General features: G+C 47.0%; 1 protein-coding gene across 3 annotated transcripts in view; it reads left to right on the top strand.

Annotated features, from left to right (window-relative positions):
- The window catches only part of FBF1 (Fas binding factor 1), a 596,028-nt gene that overhangs the window by 31,145 nt on the left and 538,778 nt on the right, over positions 1–26,105 (top strand). For 2 of the 3 annotated variants that reach the window (XM_078654557.1, XM_078654558.1), the window contains exon 6: positions 25,780–25,843. In XM_078654557.1, coding sequence (XP_078510683.1) covers positions 25,780–25,843 — 64 coding nt within the window. Of the gene's footprint in view, positions 1–4,229; positions 4,310–25,779; positions 25,844–26,105 lie in introns of those variants that run through there. The other variant, XM_078654559.1, reaches the window with a different exon arrangement.

Here is a 26,105-nt window from a genome sequence, read left to right as displayed (position 1 = left end):
CATTGAGCATTCATCCCCTTTAAGGGTGGTGGGTGGCAATGGCAATATCTTTATTGTGCATGATTGAGTAAACTCTTTACACAAAATATTGATAAAGGTATAAAATATATACAATGTATACTTATTTTCTGAATTATATGCAATGGGTCTATCCAGAACTAGTGTAATTCCACCAAGATTTGATTGGTGATTATAATTCCACGTGCTTATTGCATAATGTGGGTTTATCAATACACCCTTCCCACCAACATCGGTGAAAATGCATGCGTCTGACCTAAAAAGTGAGCCAGGGCATCTGTATATAAAAGAATAGTGTGCAGGCCAGTGCAGAGTACTGCTCCAATTCTTTATTCCTGGTCCTCTTCTATGATGTGTGTTCCAATTTGTCTAGTTGACTGCAGACCTGGGTGTAGCGATACAGAGATTGTGTTGCTTTTTCTGGGCTCCCACTGAATATAGCAGAATTGTGTTTTCAACATACTAAAAACTGGCGAGTGAATATTCAGTTTTCTACCTACTCATGCTGGTATAAGTGACTGTTATGCTCTACTTGTTATTGTTGACGTATCTGTTTGTAACCACGAACCAAGTGCTCCTGACAAACTAAACACAATGTCATACTTTGATGAGACCTATAGGGGAAATGAGCTTCCATGTTTATGAAAACCTGGATCCGCTTGTTTGTCTTGTTCAAGTCATGCTATACTGAAAAATCATACCATTGGTTAAAAAAAGGTGTTTTCAAATAGTGACGCTTCCGCTGCATTAGACACTCGCAGGGCACTCCCAGCTCTGTCTAAGATGAGAACAGCAGACCAACATTGGTAATATCTGTATTTCTGTTTCAGGACATTCTCTCAATCGTCATTTCTACCACTGGAGATTCTGGAACTCTGATATTTCACCCTCAGCTTGATAACTTGGTAGAAGCTTGAGGTGTCCTCAAGGAGTAATACCACAAAGTGCCCGATGTACTTGATAGCGACGAAGACACTAAGATGTTGGTACCTAACACTGGCTTCTGACCAGACATGTTGCAACCCAAATTAGTGTTTCCCAGCTGTTGTATAGTGAAAATAATCTGCATACACCAGTGCGAATTCCTGCAGCTCCATGCAACCCAGTAGCCCCCCATGGAGTGTTGCAAAAAGGTCCGATACATTGTTTTATAGTAAGATGGTCTACTAGTACAATATTGGTGAAGGAGGAACAGACTTCAGGCCAACAAATCTGAGTGCTGGGTAGTGCTTACTCATTGCAAGCAGAATTCATGTCTCACATTCGCTGATAAGCTAAGAATATAAGGGGGATTTGTCAAAAATCACACTTGCCGGAAGTTAGAATAAGGATTGATGAATGGTAGAAGAACTTAAACCTAACTTAACAAGCATAATGCAAGTATCATCAATTCCGAGAGTTGAAAAGGAAAGATGTGATTAGTCTGGAGTCCATTTTGATGCTACCTTCGCCTAGTTCTTGCAATCTTAGGTTGGCCATTATCTAATGGCATTACATCCAGCACAGTTTTGTCCTATTGATCACTGAACTGAATTCAGAATTTTCATTTGGATTCTTAGGCTAGGTCTACTCTGACAATATTGCTACAAGCATTATGGCATTAAGGACACATTATAGCTTCAAGAACAGCTCCAAGCATTAAAAACATTAAATTAGAAAGCTTTTGCTTGGTTCAATTATTATACAAATAAATGTTTAATTATATAGCACTAATAGTATTAGTAGCTCTAAATGTATTTCATTGAACACAAGTAGCTCTCAGTACAGAAAAGGTTGGAGACCCCTATGATTTCATCCAGTGTGTATTTAATTCAGTACTTGCCATGTAACACCAGCTGTTGATAATAACCTTTGGGAAGCAATTCCATTAACTTCCCAGTACTGAACTTCCAAACCTGACTGCCCATAGCTGCAGCAGCCGCCAATTTTTAATGACTTTGCTCTCCACGTTCAAGACTTTCATGTAGAGTTTATTGTAGGAGGCGTGAAAGTATGGAAAAAGACCGCATTACACCACTTGCAGAGGTTCTTCTGGAGGTGCAGTCTCACAAGTCTTTTAATTCTAATTTATCAACCTCTAAAATTTATTCAGAAGGGGCAGAGGACCCTTCCACTGCCTCAGAATCTCTGGTTTGGTGTGGAGATCGAGGAAGAAGAGGATCATAAAAACACTCCACTATTTCAAAACACTAGAATAGTTCCAGTCAGATTTTGAATTGCAGTAGTAAAAGGCGAACTCCACTATCAGGTCTCTATCTCCCAAAACAGATCAATTATTTCAATATAGTGTCTGCTTCTTTCTTTAGGCCGAGGCTCTAAGTAGCAGAATTGATTTGCCCGGAATGGCGGCCATGTGCTCTTCATACAGTATACTAGCTCTGAAGAATCAAGTAATCCACCTCCAAGCTCCAAATCTTTGGTTCATCATGCTAGATGTTTTTTATGCACTGACATTGTAGTCAAATAGTTTTATTTGTCAATTTGCACATGATCAACATGCATATGCAGTGAGGTATCAACACCACCATCCATTCTCAGTGTTTTCCTTGCTGAAATAGAGCCTCCATTGAAGGACGTCTGAAAAGAATCAGATACTGGGAGCTACCCTTTGTCTGCTGAATGTAGAGGTTGCCCGAAATGTTCTTTTGGAGTATGGGTGGAGTGAAACTGTAGGTGCCCTGGAACTCTGCAGCCTGTGGTTTACAGAGAAGTTTTTGTGTTGCTAAAAAATGCTTTTTTTTCTGGCATTGGTGCCTATCTAATGGCCATGAACAAACCTTGTGCATTTGGAAGACCGAATTATCCTGTGACAAGGCTCAGCTGAATACATCATGCTCCAAATAAGAGATCTCACCAGCAGGAGGTGGTCGAGAGAGTTGAGTTTTTTTATTTGTGTGCATTTACCCATTTTCCCATAAACATCTATGTTAAGTGCCCATATTATGGTGGAATAAGAGGAAAGCCTTGCTATGGAAAGCTGATCTACTTTAATGGTTAGAAAGTAAATGCATGTTAAAGTGTGTCAATTGATTTCAGTACCTTCCAAATTAATTTGCATGTTTTCCAAGTCATGAACATTACACTTAAACACTAATAGGCTGAACAATATTACCCTTTTTGCACAGAAGGACAAGCTTACCCAACATGGATTTTGGGTACTCCACAATCTAATAAATCCACTGTCTTACCTTCAGAGTTCCAGAATAGCTAATCAACGATATTGGAGTGAAAGCCTCCATTTCGACCTTGGACGTTGAACAGCATTTCTTTGTTTCATTTTGCTGTCCGTACCTTTTTGACCATTAGGGTCTACAAAAGTACACCATTCATCTAGCCAATCAGTCCAACTGCTGTCAGGAGTGCTACATCCGACAGGATCATGGCGGGCGGCAGTCAGACTCCTATCCCGCCGCACGGATTATGATGTCCCTTTCCTAAAGCTTGTTAATGGCGGTTCCACCGCCATGTACAGGCTATTGGAAAAGGATTTTTGGGGCCCCAAGCAGGGCCCTCTTGTGCCACTATACAATATCCCAGGTGGTACCTATGGTAGCCCCATGCTCGTCCATGCACCATGTAGCAGGCACCACATGGTGCCTGGCACACGATGCATGGATATGTACAAAGTGCTCTTTTCAACAGTGGCTTGTGCTGTGGCTCGTTTTCTGGGTCGCAGCACAAGCTGCTGTTTAAAAAGGCATTTTAGGACCACCTGCATGGCGGTCCTATCGCAATCCAGCAGGTGCGACCGCTGACACATTGTCGGACGGTCACCGGCTCTAAACGGTGACGGTCGGATGCTTGTTCGACCGCCATCGTAATCAGGCCTTTAGTGTTAAGGTAATTGTTAGTTTTAGCTTTAGTTTAAAGGAATAGGTTATTTTAGAGTGCATTCATTTTAGGACTAGAGATACCGTTATGTTATTATTTGGGTTATTGATAAATTTAGTGCTACACTTGGCTACGTAATATTACGTGGGTACTGGCATTAAGATTCAGGTGTAGGGTTAGAGTACCTTACCCCATGAATTAGTACCTGTTTAACAATTATCATACAAAACATTTAAACAAAGTAGAACTGTTTACTTTCAAATTAATTACCAATTACATGGGCTGCAGTACATTTCAAATGTAATTTAAACTTGATTGCCTCATTCTATTCTTCACCAGGCGCCAAGAAACCTTAGGTGAACACATGCTCTTTCAAGTTGTTGAACAGAACACCTGTTGTCACCTGTCACAGAAACATATTCCACTTGATGGTATGGGTAATACACCTACCTGGACTATAGTAAGTTTGGCCAGATTATGCTGCAGAAAACTTTTAGCTAGACTATTGTGCATGCCATAACTGTCTGTAAGCAGGGTTCTGGGACTCTCCTCATATTTAAAAAGGAAAGGGCTACTGACCTATAAGAGTAAATTCAAGTTACTATTCTAGTAACTGGTTATTTTTGTCCTTGAGGCTACTTCTCTTATATGAGCCGCCACTCAGTCCCTCTGCACTATGTGAATGTAATTGTCATATCATAGTTGGAGAAAGGGAAAAAAGGTTGAGCTAGCATGTGTAGATATTCAGAAAAAGGTGGTGGTAAGAAAGAGTAGCTAAACGAAGAAGAGTAACAGAGTTGCTATATGTCTGGAGGAAGGAATAAGAACAATAACTATGTTTAATCTTCAGCTGTAATTCTGATTTGAGACCTGTCTTTTCCTCTGACAGCTGGCTCCGGCAGGAGGCATTATGATATCGCAATACAGCTGTAATAAGCTATTATAGCTGAGCAGCTATGTCATATTGTTATTACGGGTGACTAGATATGTCACAACTAGACCGAAGTAAGGACATTTGAGACCAGTTTTTAACAGGAATAATGGGTACCTATGTATTATAGCAGTCTATCCACACTCATCAACTTCTGTGATGTATAGAACACTCCTGTGATAGCCTTCGACTCACCCTACCATATACCACTCACACATTTTCTTAAACACAAACTCAGATGGCCCCGTCATCTGCAACCTTAAAACTCCTTGAAGCCCGTATCGCCTCACAGATCGAACATTTGGCCCTCTCTGATTTCACATCAGTGCTTGGCTCTGCAAAACTGACTTACATCCAAGAAAATATCAACTCCCAAGTTTGTATCCCTATTTTTGGCCTACACCATGTCCTCACCACTCAGACCTCCCAACCTACCTATGCTGCCTTGACATGACAGCCTACTTTTGCAAATTCACTAACACTTGATACAACCTCATTCCATTCCTCATGGCTCATTCACTCTTCTGCCACACCTCTCCAACCATTCCCTCTTATTTTGCGCAACTCTTATTCTTTCCTTTCACAACCCAAGCAAAGCTGCTCCTCTTGCTTTCAGTCACCTGCCCAACTTGCTTAACTTCAGCCCCAGATAGTCAAACATCTGCCTTTCCCTTGTAGAGTTCTCTCTTCTCTGCCTCTCAGGTTAATGACACTGCCAATTGTTTGCGTGATGGTGCAGCAGAAAACAGAGGCATTGATGCTGAATGAGACAGTTCTTTCTGTGTCAATGTTGGTGGTGGTCTTGCCATCGATAGTGGCTGTCTTAGTGCCGAAGGTAAAGTTCTCGACATCAGTGGAGGTCTTGACGGAGGACCCCGCCTTGACGTCGACTGTGGTCTCAATGCTGACTTACTCAAATTTCTCAACTGCGAAGAACCTCTTCTTGACTGCAAGCAAGTCGCCAGGAGTACCTGTTCTTGATGTCGAACGGGAACAACGTTTTTCAGGTGTCTTTCTGCACTCTTTAGATCTACCTCTTGGCAGCCTGTAGAACAGGCAGAATGCACTGAGGTAGGTTGAACATTACCTCCTAACCCTTCTTGGTGTCATTAGGCTGTGTCTTGACACCTCTTTTAAAGCCGAAGCAGTCTGATCCTGTGCTAGTCTTTCATTGTTTGCCTTGACATCTACGCTCAATGTTCGCAATCTGCTGGACAATGGTCTCCCGGTAGGCATACTATGCAGAGGTTGTGAGGGTCTGTCTGCGTTTTTTCTTGCCACAATTAAGGCGGTTTATAAAGATTGAAGGCATTCTCGACTGAAAAAGATGAAAATTTACTGTCAGAAAAAGCTGGAATCTCTTTTTAGATCTAAAGGATGTTGTATGGAAATGCTTAAGGAAGCTTTCTGAAGAGGAGTTTTGAAAAATAAAGCCAAATAAGGCAGAGCTCAGTGCTCCAAGTTCTTACTGACGGGTGACAGAAAATGAACTGGCCGAACTGTCACCCCGATGCATGATGGGATACTTGAGCAAGGGTGAACACTTAATTGTACAGTGCCAGTTTAATGCTCTAGCTGTATAGTCTTAACAATGGTCCTGCTTTAAGTTTAGTGTTATTTTGTATTTCTACAATTTGGAAATCGTATTTAAAATAAATCATAAATGAATATATGTATAGTTACCACAATCTTCACCTTATCAACGTTGTCAGCATCAAAAAAGAGAGACAACCAGGGCTCATTCTGTTTGTGTGTGTTGTTCATTCAAGCAGCTATGTTGAGGTGAAGATTGTGGTAAATAATAGAGGGGTTAGCCACCCCACTGAGGGCTCGCTGTTAGAAGTGGCAATTTAAATGGCGAAATTGGTTGCGTATATATATATATATAATAATAATAATAATAAAGGGGTTTATAAAGCGCCTGGTGACGCCATCCCGGCGTATCCCCGCGCTGTGGAGCGAGAGTCAAGAGAGCAGAAACATCCATCCCTAGAGGGCAAACAGATGTGTTTTTAAAAGCTTCCGGAACATAGTTTCAGTATTGGCTAGTCTGATCACAGCTGGAAGGCTGTTCCATTGGGTGGCTGCCAACACCCGAAAGGAGCGGCCTCCCATCCTGGCCCTTCTTACACGAGGAACTGTAAGAAGACCCATACCCATAGAGCGAAGTGCTCTTTTGGGCAGGTAGGGGATAGCTAAGTCCTTCAAGTACTCTGGCGCTTTTGCAGAAGTTATCCTGTAACAGAAAAGGAGAGCTTTAAAGAGGATTCTTTTCTTTATAGGAAGCCAGTGAAGGGCAGCCAAAATAGGCTTGGATGCCGTTCTTTTGGGGAGTCTGAGGACTAAACGGGCCGCCGTATTTTGCAGCACTTGCAATCTTCTCAGGTTCTTCTCCGTAGTTCCTAATAGCAGCACATTCGCGTAGTCAACACGAGATGTGACCAACGCTTGGGTCATGATGCGTCTGGCCTCAAGTGGCAGTAGGTCCAGAGTGCGTTTTAGGGTCTTCATAACCCCAAAGCATTTCCCCACCAGTTTGTCAACATGACTCTCAAAAGAGAGTTTAGGATCAACCCAGACCCCCAAGTTCTTAGCCTCACTGCACGGGATGGGCAGAGAGCCAAGACAAGGCGGCCACCATTCCTGAGTCCAGCTCGCCCCATCTCCCCCTATCACTAAAACCTCCGTTTTAGCCCCATTGAGCTTCAGGCAGTGTTGATTCATCCAGCCAGCAAGCTCCTGCATGCAGGTTTTAAAATTGGCCGCTGCTAACGTGGGTGACTGTGACAGGGAGATGAGCAGCTGCGTGTCATCGGCATACGATACTAGATCTATGCCGTATGACTGAACTACAGCTGCCAATGGAGCCATGTACAAGTTGAACAGGGTGGGACTCAGGGCCGAGCCCTGAGGCACCCCCTGTTCTAAGGCTACGCTGTTGGAAAGGAACATACCTCTCTGAACCTGGAAACTGCGGTCCGAGAGGAAGTCCTTGAGCCATCCCAATGCTGCCTTGGTAACCCCAGCACTGCTCAGACACCGTAGCAAGGTGGAATGTGCCACGGTGTCAAACGCAGCGCTGAGGTCTAGCATAATGAGTGCCATAGTGTTACCCTCATCAGCTCCGATCCGTAGAGTTTCGGTTGCTCTCAGCAGGGCAGTCTCCGTGGAATAGTTCTTTCGAAAACCGGACTGAGAGCTATGAAACATATTGTTCGACTCTAAGTGCTCCGTAAGCTGAGTGTTTACCAGTTTTTCCGTCACTTTCGCCAAGTAAGGTAAAAGGGAGATTGGACGGAGATTTTCCAGTATATCCTGGCTTATATTTGATTTCTTTTTTATCGGCAAAACTATGGCTTTCTTCCAGTCTCCTGGAAGGGCGGCAGAGGAGAAAGACAGTTGGATAATGTGTCTGAACAGAGGCTCTAGCACTTCTAGACTGGCATTGAGTATTTTGGGGGGGGCCGGATCACGGGGGGAGCCTGATTTAACACTTTTGCATACAGTAACCAATGTTTCCGCAGAGGGAACCTGAAAACTGGGCAGTTCTGAATCTAATAGACACATCTCCCTACTATTGCCAAGATCAGGGCCAACAGTCAGATTACCCGTAAAATTGGCATAGATGTCCGTAATTTTACCTGCAAAATATTTAGCAATGTTGTTGCAGGTTTCCACTGAATCAGCGGAGGGCACATTGTTATTCGAAAATACAGATATCTCTTTGAAGATTTTAAAAAGTTCCTTAGAGGAGTTTTCAGCCTCAGCAATGCGATTTTTATAGTGTGCGGCTTTGGAGACCCTTATAGCCTTATAGTACTCTTTTTGCATTTTCTTATAATATGTTTTAATCCCCGGACAAAAGCTGACTCGCCACTCTCGTTCCAGCTTCTTGCAGGCGGATTTCGCTAATTGGAGTTCCGGAGTATACCAAGGGGTAGTTTTCCTCACATTCTTAGTGCTTCTCTCACTACGCATGGGGGCCGTTTTATCAAGTGCACCTAGAATGCGGTTATGTAGCTCATAATAGGCCATTTCACAGTCACCTCCTCCTAATGGTCCTCCTACTGTAAGTAGTTCACTGAAGGTAGACTGCGAAAAGCCTTTCCATTTCCGCCGCTGATACCTCTGCTCAGAATCTCTCCTTGACTCCGCCTCTGATATCTGAATCAGGAACGGAATCACAAAGTGATCGGACCAGGGGACCGGGATCGGAGTGAGAGGTTGTACCCCAGAACGGTTTCCAAAAATAGGGTCTAAAAGGTTCCCTAGTCTATGCGTAGGGTCCTGATTAATAAGGTCAAGTTGTAGGGAGCGGAGATTGGAGCAAATATCCTTCGCTTCCATATCCAGTGGATCGTTGAAATGAGCATTCATGTCACCAAGCACAAAGAAACGCTTTTTCCTAATAGCTTGGTGAGCAGTGACCTCCGTCAGGCTGGAGCTGAAATCAAACATCCTGCCAGGTGGTCTATATACCATATATATATATATATTCCTGCTCCAAGGACACCAGATAGCGAGTCACTCTCTAGACGGGTGCCGTCACGCGTTGGTGCATTCGCGTAATATTCCAGCTTCAAAGTTTCTCCCATTTACAAGGAAAATGACAGCACTCGCAGGATACTTTGACAAAGCAGTGTTCTTTATTTTACTGACAAAAACAGACACATTTCGGTAATTCCCTTCTTCTGTGTCTAAGCGTGCCACGCAGCGCAGCGCCATTTGTAACTTGAAACATCATAGTATTTGTTAGTTTGTGTTTTGATTTCCCAGATGTGTGAATTTCTTTCTTTTTGCATAGAATTGGAGATAGATCGTATTTAATTAATAGACTGAGATACAGGTAGCCACAATGTAAATAATACAACTCGATTGTTGGATTACAATAATAGGACATTTAGGCAACCAGGCTGGTTGCCATTGCCGATCCACGGCGAGATCAGATCTGCCAAAATGGCGGTTTTGAAACACACTTGACAAACGTAAATGGCACTCCCAATGTAATGATGAATGAAAGCCATGCAAATGTGTTAATAATGTACAAAGAATGAATTGAACAACGTTCCAGGATGGCGCCCGCAATTTTGTGGGTCGCTGGCAGTCCTATGTTTGTTTCCACTATTTGAGTTACAAATGGCGCTGCGCTGCATGGCACGCTTAGACACAGAAGAAGGGAATTACCGAAATGTGTCTGTTTTTGTCAGTGAAATAAAGAACACTGCTTTGTCAAAGTATCCTGCGAGTGCTGTCTTTTTCCTTGTAAATGGGAGAAACTTTGAAGCTTGAATATATATCTATATATATATATATATATATATATATATATATATATATATATATATATATATATAATTATTTTGTTTATTGAGCTGGACAAATATACCAAATACAGACAATGTTACAGCACAACATGTCGTTTAGAACACAACCATTGTATACATACATTTACAAAATTATAGTTGTAATCCTTATTAACATCTTGGGAGACCAGACCATCTAGTAACTGCCACTCTGGGGTGGTACGCATCTTACAGCCTTGGAATTTAAGCCTCCACCCCTCCCTTCTCCATAGCTCCAGGCTGTATCCCCAACAACTCTTTGATTGGGCTCACCTCAATGCTGTATATATTCTGTTCACTTTGTTTGTATTATCTGCTCCTGTCTTTCAGGAGTCGCTGTTGTATATCCATCCTGTTTGCCTTCGGCCTCTCCGGTCTCTTTACCAACTAAGTATATTTAGAACGGGCTCCAGTAATTTGTGGGGTGACTTTGATGCGGTAATAACTCATGATAGACATCGACTGCGTATTACAATATACCATGTTTGTTTGCCATTCCTTTATTGTAGGGGTAGGGCTCCTTGCCCAACGCATTTTAACTCTACGCTTGGCCAAGAGCAATCCAATTGGTACCAGTTTCCTATCTTTGACGCCGACCCCTTTATTGTACCCCAGCAAGACAAGCATGGGGTTTCATTTGGTGCCTATGATGCTTCCAAGCTCGTGGAACACCCCTCCCCTGAACTTAGCGATCTCCGGGCAGAGCCATGATACATGTAAAAAGTCAGCATTGTCTATGTGGTACCTTAAGCATTCTTTTGTGTTGCGTAAACCAGACCTGAACAGTGTCTCTGGAGTGTAATATACTCTATTAATATACTTGAAATGAATTAACCTGTGCCTGCCTTTCAGTGACATGCTACGAGTTGTTGCACAGCAGTGTTTCCCACACCCATTGTCTATTGTCCTATCTAAGGGCTAAATATATCAAAGGTTTTTACCCATTTGGTGCCTATGGGAAAATGTGTTCGTACATATGGCCCAGAGTCCCGCGGCCACTCCAATCTTGCTTTTATGATTTTCGGCCTACGTGCTTCCTCTGTTTGGGCATATATTTTCGCGACCAGTTTGGCTGTGGAGTCCGCTTGTATCAAGGCAGACAGTGCTGTTATGTCTGGAGGTTCTAGCATCTCACTTCCTACAGTTCTCATAAGGAGTGCCTCACTTTAAAGTCCCAGTATCAAGTTAGTAACATAGGAGTAGTGGTGGCTTCTGGTAAGGAGTCCAATTCCCTCACCACTCCATGGTCAAATAGATCTCCCATTTTTTTTTACTCACAGGGTGTGCAGCACCCTTACTACACCTCCCTCCCGACTAAGCTAAAACCAGTGACACCAGGTGAGTTTCATGTGTGGCGAGTATAACAGGGAGCCAGCATAATATTCCTAAATCTGCTTCCAGGCATGTATTGTGGAGTTGAGTGAGTCCAGAACTCCATGACGCGTCACAAAACAACAGTCTGGTTAGGAAAGAGGGGGCGACAACGCCTCTTTCAATATGCAAATGTGGTAAGTCCTGAGAGTCCTGAAGCCAGTAGAGCGCCTGTGAGCCTTATGCCGACCTACAGTAAAGCTCCAGATCCTGGGCGTGAAGACCCTCCATGTCGTATGGCAGCACCAAGGTGCTCCACCTAACCCTAGGTTGTTTCCCGGCCCCGGTCGGCCGGAGCAGATGGGTTCATAGCGTGGTGAAAAGAGAGCAGGGGAGTGACAGTGGAATATTTTGAAATAGGAATAAAAATCTTGGGAGGACCATAATTTTCTTGATCGCCACGCGCCCTGTTATGGACAAAGGCATTTTGATCCATCTGTCAATATCCTCTTCTAATTTTTGGACCGCTTTGCCATAGTTCTCCCTAAATACTTGTTTGGTGTGTACCTGTATTCTCAAATACCTGATCGGGTCAGATGGCCATTGTAATGGAAACTCTGTGTTTATTTGTGTTGTGGTAGGGGTAAGTGGGAATATGATCAATTTATCCCAATTAATACGAAGTCCCGATAGCCCCCCGAACCGGACCACCTCCTTCAGCACTGGGGATTGATTTACGTCCGGGAAATGTAGGCTTCTATGCCCCTGATATTCTCTTAAGGTGAAGGCCATGGGCTCCGCAACAATAGTGTATAAGAGTGGCAAAAGCGGGCACCCCTGCCTGGTGCCCGGGGAGATCACGATTGGAGTAGTCACTATGTTCCCCACCCGCACTCTGGCAGTAGGTCCAATGTATAGGACTTTTATAAACTTGAGGTATACTTCTCCCACCCCTAGTCTGCGGAAAACAGCCATCAAGAAAATCCACTTTATGGAGTCAAACGCTTTCTCAGCGTCCAAAAACACTGCAGCAGCCTTCACCTTCGGATCTATGTATTGAATGGTGTCAAAGAGTATCTTTAAATTGTATGTCAACGTTCTGCCGGGAACAAATCCTGCCTGTTCCGCACCCACAACACCTGGCAGCAAGAGGGCCAGTCTGTTAGCCAGGACTTTTGCATATATCTTAGTGTCCACATTTAGCTGGGACAAAGGTCTATATGAGGCGTATCTCTCTGGGTCCCTACCTGGCTTAAGTAATGTGACTAATAGAGCCTCGCGCATCGGGGGCGGCATGACTCCCATCTCTGCCATTTCTTCATAGAAAGTGACCAGATGCGGAATAAGGAGATAATGGAAAGGCATATAGAAGGCTATGGTTAGGCCATCCGTTCTCTGCGCCTTCCCTGCCTGCGTTCCGGCAAACTCCACCCCAACCTTAGAGGGACCCCTGAGGTACCATGAGATGTTCTCTGAGCTCAGCAGTGGGCCATATCATCTCAAACTGCTCCAGATACTCAGTTATAGAGGCTTCATCGTAAGCAATATGCGACCGGTATAGCTCTGCGTAGTAGCACCGAAATCTCAGGGTCCGTAACTAAACTCCCCTCTTCATCTGTTATGCTTGAGAGCACTGTTTGTTCTCTGTTAGGTCGAAGTAGTGTTGCTAATGTGGTGCCGGGGCGCTCCTCCTCTCTGTACTTTCTGGTGATCGAGTATTTGCTCAGGTGTTTGATCTCATCATTAGCTGGGTCATGGTATTCAGCTAGTTTGGTCCTAAACTCTTCCCTCGCCTTGGCATCCCCTGTATGATTGTGTTGCATCTCTAAATCAGCGAATTCTCTTTCCAGGTGAGAGAGCCTACCCCTTAAGGACCTCAGGACACCCGTGTGTTTGGAGAGCGCCACCTCCCTTATATATACCATAAATGTTTCCCAAACCATGGCGAAGCTGGAGACAGAGCCTATGTTACATGTGAAGAATTCTTCTATTGCCTGACCCATCTCTGTTTTATGGTTTAAATCTTTTTATTAAGTATGCTGCATTCATAAACAATACACCCACCTACAACCATCGGTCGGCGGGTAACGAATTTGTGCAGAAATAAACTTTATTCAAGAGGAAGATAAAGAAGCAAAAAGAGGGTGAAAGAAAGTATAGAAAAGACTGAGAAAGCTAGAGATGCTGAAGGACAGATATCCACCCACGGCATATGGTATGACGTGGAAATGTCTAGGGCTGTGCGGCCTCTGGGGGTGGTGGCGGGTCCGTCAAGTGGGCTGTTAGGAATCGAAGGGCACTGAGATAGCGAGGGCAGATCTATGAATTCGGAGGATAAGTAGGCTACCGTGGACCCCCAGGTCTTATCAAATTTGGGTAGTGTGTGGTTGATTCCTGCTGTAATCCGCTCCATCCCCACAACCTTTCACATTTTGTGTAGCCAATCTAGCATGGTCGGGATGTAGGTTGTGCTCCACTTTGCCAGGAGGACCTGTTTGGCTGCCCCTAGTGCTAAAGTGATCGCCCTACCCCTACAGGACCGAAGCAGATATGCAGATATGCGAGAGGGTTAGGTAGCCTGAGCAAGATATAACTAGGGAAGCTGTGGAGGTCTGTCTGGTATATCTGATGAACTAGAGGCAAAACAGTTTCCCAAAATGCCTGTATCTTAGGGCAATGCCATAAGATGTGAGACAGTGTGCCGTCCTCCCTACAGTTGCGCCATCAGAAATTGCTACTACGGGGCTTCCATTTAGCGACCCTCACAGGGGTGCAATACCAATAGTGTGCAATTTTTCGGAGCATCTCCTTCCCTGAAGTGATGCACGAGGATGCCCAGTCCCTGTGAACGATATCCGCCCACTCCTTAGGGGAGAACTCCTGGTTCAATTCCGCCTCCCACCTACGCTGCGCCAGGGATTTGGCCTGAGTACCCGCCTTGTTGAGGAAGCCGTAACTATCTGACAGAAGGCGTTTATTGGAAGCGCGTGTGATATACCAAATCTCAATTTCTGTGAGGAGCCGACCAGCATGCGGATGAACCTGGGCTGTGTGACCCAATGGCGCAGCGCCAGATACTGCCAGTGTGCGTCTTTTGGGATCCCATAATGATCCACGAGTCTGGGGAAACCAAGTATGCCCTGCTCATCGAAGAGGTTGCCTATACGTTTACAGTTTGTCTCTTGCCATTTTAGGTAGGTAGTGCCCACTAGGGTGGGGGGAAAATCCGGGTTCCCAATAAAAATGGTCAAGGGCGATACGGCTGAGGACAACCAACACTTTTCTTGGACTCTATCCCGTACCAGCATAGTAGCGCGGAGGACGGGGGAGAGATAAGCACCCAGCGGCCGGTGACGTCTGGGTAGCCAGGGAACTTTCCAGATGTGGATCCCGGTGACCACTCTATCCATGAAGTACCAATGTTTTTCTGACTCCAGCTGGTACCACTCAACCATCCATCGCAGTAGCGCCGCTTCATAATAGCGCCGGAGGTGTGGAATACTGAGGCCCCCCTCGTCTTGCTTCAGATAAGTGAGATGTTGCGCCATACGCAGCTTCTTACTGCCCCAGATAAAGCTTTTTATAAGTTGCTGCATACGAGCCAATGTCGTGGGTGGCTGACTTAGGAGAGCGTCTGCATTCTGTAAAGTAGGCGGGGTAAAATCGTCATTTTGACGGCGGCAATCTTGCCTAACCAGGAGAGGGCATGCTTTTTCCAACTGTTCAGTTCGAGGCGCATTTTGTTCAGAGCCTCCTTGTAGTTCACCTGCGCTGTCTTCGCGGTGGTGGAGAAAACCCATAGCCCCAAATAGGTGATATCAGTAGCAGCCCAAGAAAATGGGAAGTGAAGTGATAGCTGGAGACGATCTACCTCGGGAAGGGTGAGGCTCAAGGCCTGAGTCTTTTTCAAATTAATTTTAAAAGCCTGACCTCTGCCAGCAGAGGGGGAAGAGAGAGCAACGGATGAGTTAAGAAAATGAGCACATCGTCTGCATATAGGGAGATCTTATGTTCCCTGCCTCCCATCTGGATTGCAGTGATTGAGGGGAGGTGGCGGTATATAGAGCACAAAAAGGAGGGGGGAGAAGGGACACCTGTGCCGCGTCCGATCTGGAAGGGATGCGAAACCACCCCATTAACCGGATGCGAGCCTGTGGGCCGTGATAGATGCAATTCACCCAACTCCGCAACCTGTCACCGAGTCCGAAGCGACAGAGGACCTGTTGCAAATAGGTACAGTGGACTCTATCAAATAACTTTTCGGCATCCACTCAGAGAAGCAACGCCGGGATCTGGGTTTGTTGCGTCTTGTCCAATAAATGGTGCGAGTCCCATCCCCACAGTTAAGATCCGGGATAAAATCCGACTGGTCGGGATCCACCATGCCCTGCATGTGAGCAGCGAGCCGGTAGGTCCAAATACTGTTAAAAATGTTCAGATCTACATTGAGCAGGGAAATGGGGCGGTATGAAGCGCACTCGCGAGACTCCTTTCCCGGCTTAGGAATAACCACTACCTCGGCCATTGACATCGACAGAGTGAGATCCCCAAATGCACTAAAGGGTTTGAACAACCTCGCCAGCAAAGGAGCAAGGTCTGGCGCAAAGATTTTATAGAATTCGACAGGAAAGCCGTCCTCTCCTGGCACCTTGCCAGCCGAAATGCCCTGAATAGCTCGTAAAACTTCATTTATTTATTTATTTATTTATTTGCTCGTTTTTATAGCGCTATGAATAGACTCCCAGAGGAGTTTCTCCGCGCGTATGACAGCCGGCCGGAAAAAAAAAAAAGCTATAGAGGTAGCAGAGCATCTAAAATATTTATTCAGGATAAATCAAAGGGAGGGAGATTCGCTAAAATGAGCTAAACAGAAACGTTTTCAGGTTCTTTCTGAAACGAGGATGATCAGAGCATTGCCTCAAAGCCAATGGAAGCATATTCCAACATTTGGGGCCCACCACGGACAAGGCCCTGCCGCCGAGCCTGGTTTTACTGATTTTAGGTACATTTAATAATAGCTGTTCACTGGACCTGAGGGTGCGAACAGGAACATATGGGACAAACTTTTTTGTCAAATATTCAGGTCCTAGTTCATGAAGACTTTTATGGATAGTACAGCAGATCTTGAACTTTACTCGTAAACGTATGGGCAGCCAATGAAGTTCGTGCAGTAAAGGTTTGGATGGAGATCTGGGGGGTGCATTAAGCACTTAGTCATTGGGACTAATGTCCGTCTAAACTGGCAGCAACCGGGGCCATCAGTGGGGCTCTCCGGTACCTCTTGCGCATTGTCTCTGGCCACAGCAGGATCCTGGCTATCGGCCGAATAGAGAGCCTTATAGAAGGCCTCAAATTCGGACGCTATGTCCCCGTCTGCGCGCCACATCTCCCCCGGTTCGGTCATGATTTCCGCAACCCAACATGTTGTCGGCTCAGCCCGCAAAGCGCGTGCGAGGAGTTGCCCCGCCTTGTCCCCGCTTCATAATAGCGCTGTTTGGTACGGAGTAGGGTGTATTCAGCTCGGTCGAGGTCCAATGCCCGTAGTTGCTGTCTCGCCTGTGTGAGCAGGCGCCGTATTTGGACCACCCCTGTGCGGCGGTGTACCCCCTCAAGCTCCCGAATTTGGTCCTCCTATTCCCGCCTCTTGGCCTTGCGGTCCTTGTTTAAGCCAGTCACGATAGCCATACAGCGGCCACGGATGACCGCCTTCAGTGCATTCCAAAGCATAGCCATCCCCACCGAGCCCAAATCGTTCCCTTCCAGATACGCCTTGATAGCGCCACGTAGTTCAGCAATATTAGCGTTGTACGTGAGTAGTTTGCGGTTTAAGCGCCACGAACTCTGCCGTAGGGCGCCACCCGGGAGAAGAAGCATCAAGACTAGTAGGGAGTGATCCGAGAGCACCGTGACCCCAATAGATACGTCCTCGGGAGCCGCTGTGACCCTGGGGGAGGTCCAAAAAAGGTCAATACGAGCAAACGTTTGATAGGCCGGGGAGAAAAAGGTATACTCCCGTGCTGTCAGGAAGCAATAGCGCCAAGTACCTGTGAGACCCGCCTCCCTCAGTCTCTGAAGCATCATGTCAGAGATCGAACCCGTGTGTCCCATCCGTAGTGTCGACCTATCCTGCTCTGCATTGGGGACTAAGTTAAAATCCCCTCCAATGACGCCCCCAGACCGATAGCACAAGATACTAGGCTTGGACCATTCTCCCCAACTTGTGAATTCAGGACAACAACTGGTCGATTCAGTCACCAGCTTTTGCAGCAGAGTCCTCCCGGTCCATCACTTGTCGTAGTAGGGCTTCCATCTCGGTATGGCATTCCTCCTCAGTGGACTTCGCCTAGGGCCCCGTCTCCTGCTCGGTCCCTGCGTTCTTCCCGATACTGGACCCCCTTCCGCTGTATCCGAATCTTCAGCTGATGGCAGGGCAGATCCAAGTGCGCCTCCTGCAAATTACGCACCCCATGTGTTTCTTTGTTCCAAACAAAGGAAAGTCTGAACGGTTGCCCCCATCTATATTGTATTCCCTGCTCACGGAGGAATGCCGTGGCTGGCCGCAGCTCCTTACGCCTCTGGAGAGTGTGGGCGGAGCGATTCTGGTACACCCCCACCTGGAGGACTTCAAATTCCACTGTTGGGCGGTCACAAGTGGCAGCCATAATGACCTCCTTCTGCCTGCAGGAGTGGAGGCTGGTCAGTATATCCTGCGGCTGGCCGGGACTTGAGGCAGGGCGCCCGGCGCGGTGGGTGCGGTCCAGCATGATCTCTTTGTCCTTCAGGGCCGGGGTCATGTGCTTAAATAGGTGTAGAACCCGTCTTTGAGCTTGCCACCGTCCGCTCGGAGTGGTGCGCCTTTAATGCGGATGTTGGCTCACCTCGAATGGTTCTCCAAGTCTTTCATCATAAGGTAGAGCTTCTCCTGCTGCTCCCGGAGGGCAATGATTTCTCGGGTTTGTTCAGCAAGCTCTTCGTCCCGCCTGTCCCCATTACGCTCCAGAGTGTCCACTCTATCCCCTACTTTGCCGAGATCTGCTCTGAGTGCTTGATGTCGGCGGCCAGGTCTTGTCGCAGTGCGGCAAAGTCATCACGCAGCACGCCAAAGAGCTGCTCCATGAACTCCTTCTTGACGGGCTCGACAGTGTGGTCAGCGGCCCGGTCCATCGTGGCTGGGCAAGGTTGTGACCCGTGAGAGTCAGTGCCTGACCCCCAGTCTTCTCCCCTCCCGGTTTCTGATGGAGGTCCTTGATAGAAGATTCCGTACTTGGGAGGTCCTATTTCCCGCGTTGGGTTGCCATACCGGGCTGTGCGCTGTCTGGGAATGAATACTTCCCCAACGGCTGTCAAGCCCATCCCGGAGGGTGTCCCTGAGCCCCCAGGGACAGTGGCACTCGTTCGAGACTACCAAAACAGGGGGCTGTCGGGCCTGCCGTCACAACTAGGTCCTGAGCGTGCCACCTGGTAGTCTTGGCGGGCTGGAACCATGGGGGGCCCGCATGAGGATACAGAGGGCTTATTCAGTCCCCACTCTTCACTGCCAGCGTGGGGGCACCCCATGGTCATGGCTACAGTGGTGCCACGTCCCGGCCAGGCTATCCTCTGCGGCACCCCTGTGTGCTCCACAATACAGGCCGCGTGGCGCTGTGGTCCCACCCGGTGCGTCTGCTCCCCCGCTTCAAGCGTTACCTCCACGCAAGGCCTCACCTCCAGTCCCGGGACCCTCTCTTCACTTAGGCCTACTTGGGGGAGGCAACGGGAAGATGTATTTGCCCCAGGGACTAAGGCCACCCCAGTCTTCCGGATGACCCTTCCAATGTGGGGCCAGTCAACCACAGGCCCTCCCAGGGCAGCTCTCCACGTCTCCCAGCGCTGCGCTCACGAGGTATGGCCGGAATGCGGCCCAGTGGATGCAGTAGCCGCTAAAATGTCCATGCCGATCAGCCCCCTGCTGCCGCCCAGAAATCAGATGATACACCCCCGGGGGAGAGGGCCGCACGAAACACCCAGACCTCGCTCTCACCTCCGGAGGGATCCTACTACTCGCACCACTCCTCCTCTGCAGGGTCAGACACACTGCACCCTCGCGGCATACTAGAGTGTCCAATGCTTAGGGTTGACCCTCCTCAGGGCCGGCACTGACAGACGGGTGGAGGTCATCACAATTTTACAGGAAATGCACCGCCAGTAAGGGCGCGGGTCCCGCGCCCCTCTGACGATTGCACTGGAGCGGCCTACACTTCTCGCCGCCTCCAGACCCTTTGCACTGCAGCGGCTGTCCGGCACCACAATCCGCCCTCCACTTCAAATGCACAGTTGCCGATCGCGTTGCAGGTGGTCAGGGACCCCGATCCTGCCAGTTACTGGTCCTAAAGCTGCCGGTGGACGCACATTCCTGGTTTCGGTGAGCGGAGCCACTGAAGAACGGTGCTACTCCGCCGCCATCTTGGCCACGCCCCCCATCTCTGTTTTACAGAGGGTCCAACAACGAGTAGGGGGGGAAGCGCCAAGTGAACGGGGCCATCCAACGGGGTTGAGTCTTCATAAGGACTGGTGAGTGGTCCGACAGAGTGCGCTCAAGTGGCCTATACTTTCCTAACCGGGATACTAATCTTTGCAGGTATGTGTATCAAATGCAGATGAATAATGAGTCAAAAACCCCTTTGTTTGGGTTCTGGTATCTCCATATGTCTACCAGGCCTGAGTTATTTGCGATGTTTAGTATAGCTTTGGCTACGGCTGATTTACGTCAGTGGGCCCCCCGATTGGTCCAAGCTTGGGTTCAGTGTGCAGTCGAAGTCCCCTCCCGATATCTGATGAGTGTTGCCCCTCTGCGTTAGTCTGTCATTAAGGTGGTGGTAAAACTGCAGGTCATCGTTATTAGGCCCATGCACTCCCACCTGGTCAGCTAATAGGTCATCTTTGCGGCACATGGTTATAACATATCTACCTCCCGCATCAGCTTGTATGCCTGTCAAGTGTACCCCCGCCTGATTGTCCACCCAGATAAGGACCCCTCAAGCAAGCCATGTAAATCCTGTAGTGTAATAGTGCCCCCGCATCCTTTGCTTGGTTAACATCTGATTCTCCTGCGGTAGGGGAGTTTCCTGAAGGATTGCGACATCTACCTTGTGACGTTGAGATAAGCAACGACTTTCCTAAGCTTCCTGTGGTTGTTGAGCCCTCGCACACTCGAAGTGAGCAGTCTGAGGTATGATATCTCTGTGCAACGAAGATATCTGATAATATCTCTGCCTAGAATGGTGGTCAAGAGCTTTTTAACAAAGAGTTCCATGTTCTCTATGCGTGTTGTCTCTGCTACCCCTATGATGCGCAGGTGGTTCCGCCGAGAGCGTGCTTCCAAATCCTCAGTTTTAGCTCTCAGCAATTGGAATGCCTTGTCCATCTTTTTTTTGTGCTGCAGAATCTACCGACCGGGTTCTTCGGCATCTGATACTCGCCTCTCGACTGCATCTAACCTTTCAGTGTGTTTATCTAGTCTCTCTTTCATCCTATCCATTCGGAATGTCAACGCGTCAATCTTCCCATCTATTTTTGTGATGCTGCGTTGCATTGCAAAGAGTATCTTTTTAAGATCAGGATCTGTTGCCTGGTCTGAGTCAGGCTCCCTGCCTTGTGTTTGAGCCTCTTTTGCCCTGGGATTCTTGCGAGCCTCAAATTGGAGCTTCATATGCGCTCTATCTGGTTTACCCATGTTGAGGAGGTAGAGTTAGCCTGTGTATCTATTTTAGTTCCGGAAGTATTCCTATTATTTTATCAGCAGTCCGCGTCAGTGGGCGTTCCTATGGGAGAAGCATCATCCCCTCCCAAACACGCTATATGCCACTGTTAGAATGAGGTGGGTCACGTTGCTAGCGTGTCCGCTCACCCCTCGTAGGTGGCTTCATCTCCTCCTCTGGGCTGAGATGTTTGTAGTGCTGCTTCGCGGGACACTGCTGCCCCACATGTCTGCGGGGATTCTAAGATTGCATGGATTGGTCCCTTTAGTGTAGGCCTCTCTCTCCCAATTTGTGCTAACGCTACTGGATTACTGTCCCTTCCAGAGCTATTGACCTGTCAGGGGCTGTGCATCTTCCCTGCGGTGCTGTTGCTCTACGATGCAGGCTCTCTGCTGCGTGCAGGTGAGAGCGTCGTAACGCCCCTTGCTGGTCCACCAGCGTGGATGTTAGCCGAGGCCCCAATCCCCTCGATCCCTCTTACCCCCTGCATCTGTCTATATTAGTGGGAGGGCTACCAACTCTCTCTGTATCTGAGAACCAATCTGCTTCAGTTTCCTTGAGGAGGCCTAGCTCTGCAGTATTCCCATCGATGTACTCCGCGCACCATGTCTGTGCTAGCTGACGTCTGCAACAGTGCGGGTGGATACTGAGCGGGCGCTGGCCCCAGGCCAGATGTATTTTTTGGCTCTTTACAGGCAAGGTCTGCCGGACGGGACGCAACAAGAAGAAGCGTGTCTCCGCCGCAGTTGTTGTCGTCGCATCGCCAGAGAAGGGTGCCGCCGCATCTCCCAAGAAGCATGTCTTCGCCGCAGCTGTCTGCCGTAACATCACTGAAGAAGCGTGCCGCCACCGTGAGGGTCACCATCGCATCACTGGAGGAGCGTGCCGCAGGACCTGTCGCAGCTCCAAAGTACAGAGTTTGCCGCAAAGCCATCATGGCTTGCACGCATCGTCTTCACAACGTCACATCAAGGGTGCCATCTTATCACATCGCACCGGATCGCTGCATCACATCGAAGCGCCATCTTAGCGCATCGCAACCGGAACGCATCACGAGAATATACGCCTTACCTCCTATTGGGTAAGGATCCAGACGCATCCCATACACTGTGCAAGCATTGAGACGCTACGCATCATCTCCCCTGAAGCACGGAACCGACGCATCGCCATTCCTGCGAACCTTTTGTTAGTTTTGCGTTACGCATCCAGGTACTTTGTTGAGAACTTTGTCGCATTTATCTTCAACATGAATTAAGCAACTTCTTCCATCTTTAAGCCAACTTCAAGTACAGTATTGTGGATTTTTGTCGTTTGTGGTCTTGTGTTAAGTCTATATAAAGAATACTTATTTTTATAAAAACCTGTGTGGTGTCTATCTGTAGTGTTTTCACTTTATTACTGTGTATATTCACAAATGCTTAACACATTGCCTGTCTGCTTGTCTGCTTGTACCAAGCTACCAAGGGGTTGAGTAAGGGTTTTCTAGGAGTGTAATCCCCTTATCCTGACTTAGAAGCAAGGGTCCCTATTTGGACAAAGGTGCAAGCCATTGCCAACTTGAGACCCCCAGTTCTAACAGTAATGTTATAGTTCGGTGTGATGAAAAGATTTGTTTTTAAAAAAAACGTAGAAATTCACTGAAATAAAACAAAGGTTAAAGTAACGCAATAGGTGAATTTGTCTGTGACAGCATTAACTTTTTGAACTGTAAAAAAAACTGCAGAAATTAACCAGTTATAGTTGGCAGAGTTAACTATAACTTGCGCTCCTGCCATGCACTGCTTATGACCTCTCATATTATATTACTCATGACCTGTTCTATGACCTAATTTATGACATCACTCATGACATCATACAGTAATTGTGCTAGTTTGTTTTTATAGTTTATACAATGGCAGGTAACTACCATATTACTTGTCTACCTAATTTTGTGCAACCTGGGTCCAGCTAATGGATGCAAATGTTTACAAAACGTACGTGCTCCTAATGCATCATAGGTGTGTAGAGATATTGAACATGTTATAAATGTTTGCATTGATAAGTACCCTCTGTGCAGGTGACAGTTGCCAACTTGAGTCCATTATGTTCCACACAAGTTTTGAGGCTCAGCAGAAAAGTTTGCTACAAGGCAAAGATTCTACATACACAGTTACTCCATCACAACGGTGATGGATATCCAGTTCCCTGAAATATAAATACCATTATATCCAATGGATGGAGTAACCTGTACACCAAGATCTAAGTCAGGCCCTAAGCATTGTAAGCAGACTTGAGTTACTCAACACAACCGTCTCAGCATGACAATTTCTACGTAACATAGAAGACTGTGTGCACCAGGTATTAAGCTATGCACCTTTGCTCATTTTTGTTTTAAAAGATGGGTTATCTGTAAAGTTTTCACCACAGAATGAAGGCTGCAGGTAGTATAATCTCCCTTAGACGTTGCTTATTTTAAGCCTATAGTGTCTTTTTAGGTCTCGCATAGACAGCGCAGGCAGTTTGCATTCACGTACCATAGACTCCGAGGGAGCTCTACCCCACATTCCTTGAGGAACGACCGACGCTACATGCCCTACAGGTGCTCTTGGGAAGTCCCAAGTGGCACAAATTTGTTACCAAATTATACAAAACGGCTAAGGTTGAAACATTGATTGATCCGAACAACAGCTTTAACCGCTGGAATGAGAAACCCCAGCCCACATTACGCAATAGCACTGGGTGTACTGAGTCGTTAACGTCTAACTGCAATTTGCTCATAATTCACTGCAAACACTTACACCAATTGTACCACACGCCAGCTAGATTGTACAAGTATGGAATTCCGGACAGTGATATGTGTCAGAGATGTAGAACACAGGAAGCGGACTTTCTGCACCTTGCATGGGAGTGTCACCAGATACGTGGGTTCTGGGAGTTGGTGGTTCAACAAATGCAGATCATAACAGACACCACAATACACTGTAGCCCGCAGGTCTGTTTGTTGGGCCTCATTCAACACCTGATTGGAATAGCTTTGTTGTTGGCCAAGAGGAGGATGGCGGTGCACTGGGGCAGTAAGTTGGCACCCAAGCTAGAGCACTGGATAAAGGACTTGGTGTTGCTGAGGAGTTGCAGGAGCCATCGAGGCCTAAAGACATTTGGGGGCCTCTTACGGACTACTTGAGAGACAGTTCTGATTGAACGGGGAAGGCAGAACATGCATGAGTAATCATCTGTGAGCAGACTTGGTGTTTGCTCCTGCTTGGCAGGAGGTTTGAAAATGGTACTACCAAGCCAGAACAAACACAGGTTTTCCTGCCCGCACCGGTGCAGGCAGGGAAAAAGTTATGTCCCAGGGGTGGGATCCCCAGGACATAGCATGTGAGCTGGCCAGGGAGGATAGGGTCCCCCGGGCCTTTAATGGCTCTGGGAGGGGGGCTTCGTGGCCCCTCTCCCGATTTTAAATAATTTTGGCCATAGGAGTGGGCTTCCTGGGGCCTTTAGAGGCTCGGGGATGGTGCTGCCCAGCCCCAGCCCCATCCCCATGTAATCTAATGCTGGCTCCCAGGGTGGGTTTTCCAAGCTCAACGAAGGGGGTTGTGTGTCCCATCTCCCCATATAAACTAATTTAAGACCCAATGGTAGGCTCCCTGGGGCCTCTGCGGGCTCAGGGAGGGAGTCAGTGTGGCCTCGCCCCTAACATGCAAATTCCTGCAGTGGGCTTACTGGGCCTTTAATGGCTCAGGTAGAGGGGTCACATAGAATACCACACCTTTATGACTACAACCCCGGGAATGGGCTCCCCGGGACATAAACTTAATAAAGGAAGCCCGTACGCCATTTTTTATTCCTCGATCCTGTTGGATCGCAGCATTTTTTGCGGATTTCTTTTGGGGGGGGGGGGCTCAATGGGGTCCTGGGCATCCGGGTATCTCTACCCTTCCCTCTTGTACTATTTTTCTTTTTTTACTTCAGGTGAGGGGACTAAGTCCTCAGGTCCTGTAATGGCTGCCAGCAAAAATTTTTATCATTTTGCTGGCAGCTAGTCAGAGCGCCTAACTCTCCATGCAATAGGTAGGCAAAAAGCAGAACCTTTTTGGTAAGCTTTGTGGAGATTCGTCAAATAGTTCCAAAGCTATTACCAACACAAAAGATGCTTTCCGTGTGGCAAAGCATTCCTATCTACAACTGCCTAGTGACGACTGCCACTAGGTATATATATATATATATATATATATATATATGTATATATATGTATATATATATACATATATATGTATATATATATATTTTACAAAGTGCTTTGGGATCCTGCACGTGGACGGGACAGTTCAGTGCTCATGACTTAAATGAGGATTCCTCTGGAAGAGAACCAGGTTCCAAGAGCAACCTACCAGATCACTAGGCTTAATCGGACTTTTTCGTGTTTTGGTGGGAGAACACAGCTTCAGATTACGCTGACTAAACTGGTCACCACCTTTCGTTCTTTAAGGAAATGGAGGGCAGCTCTTCAGGTTGAAACTAGTAATGACCACAGAGCATTATATATATATATTCTGTGTTTACGTGCTGCGAGCCAAAGTTGCAGCTTTGCTCTTACAATTTCGTTGGTGTCTTTGGTGTCTCACAGGTCAATTGGGGATGATGATTTCTTCCGGAATTTGGCACAAGAGGCCGGAGTTGCAGATGGTGAGGTAAGAGGTAACCAGTAGGCAAACTGATGTGGAATATTTAGTGTGGAAGGATGGGTGTTTTTTTATGCCAAGCTGTTCCCCCTCAGCACTGCCACATCACAACAAGACACAGTTTGTTCTTTTGTCAGCGGTCTGCCTTGATAATAGTTAAGAAATGCGTCCAGTGTCAGTTAGTTGGTAATACTTTGTATTAAGCAAGATAATCTCACCAGCGCTTTCTTAGGCCACTGGGGCATTGCACTTTTCTTGTCTACTGAGACAA

The sequence above is a fragment of the Lissotriton helveticus genome, chromosome 7 (genome assembly GCF_964261635.1).
Source record: "Lissotriton helveticus chromosome 7, aLisHel1.1, whole genome shotgun sequence".
Taxonomy (NCBI): domain Eukaryota; kingdom Metazoa; phylum Chordata; class Amphibia; order Caudata; family Salamandridae; genus Lissotriton; species Lissotriton helveticus.
This window is presented reverse-complemented; position numbering and strand designations above follow the sequence as displayed.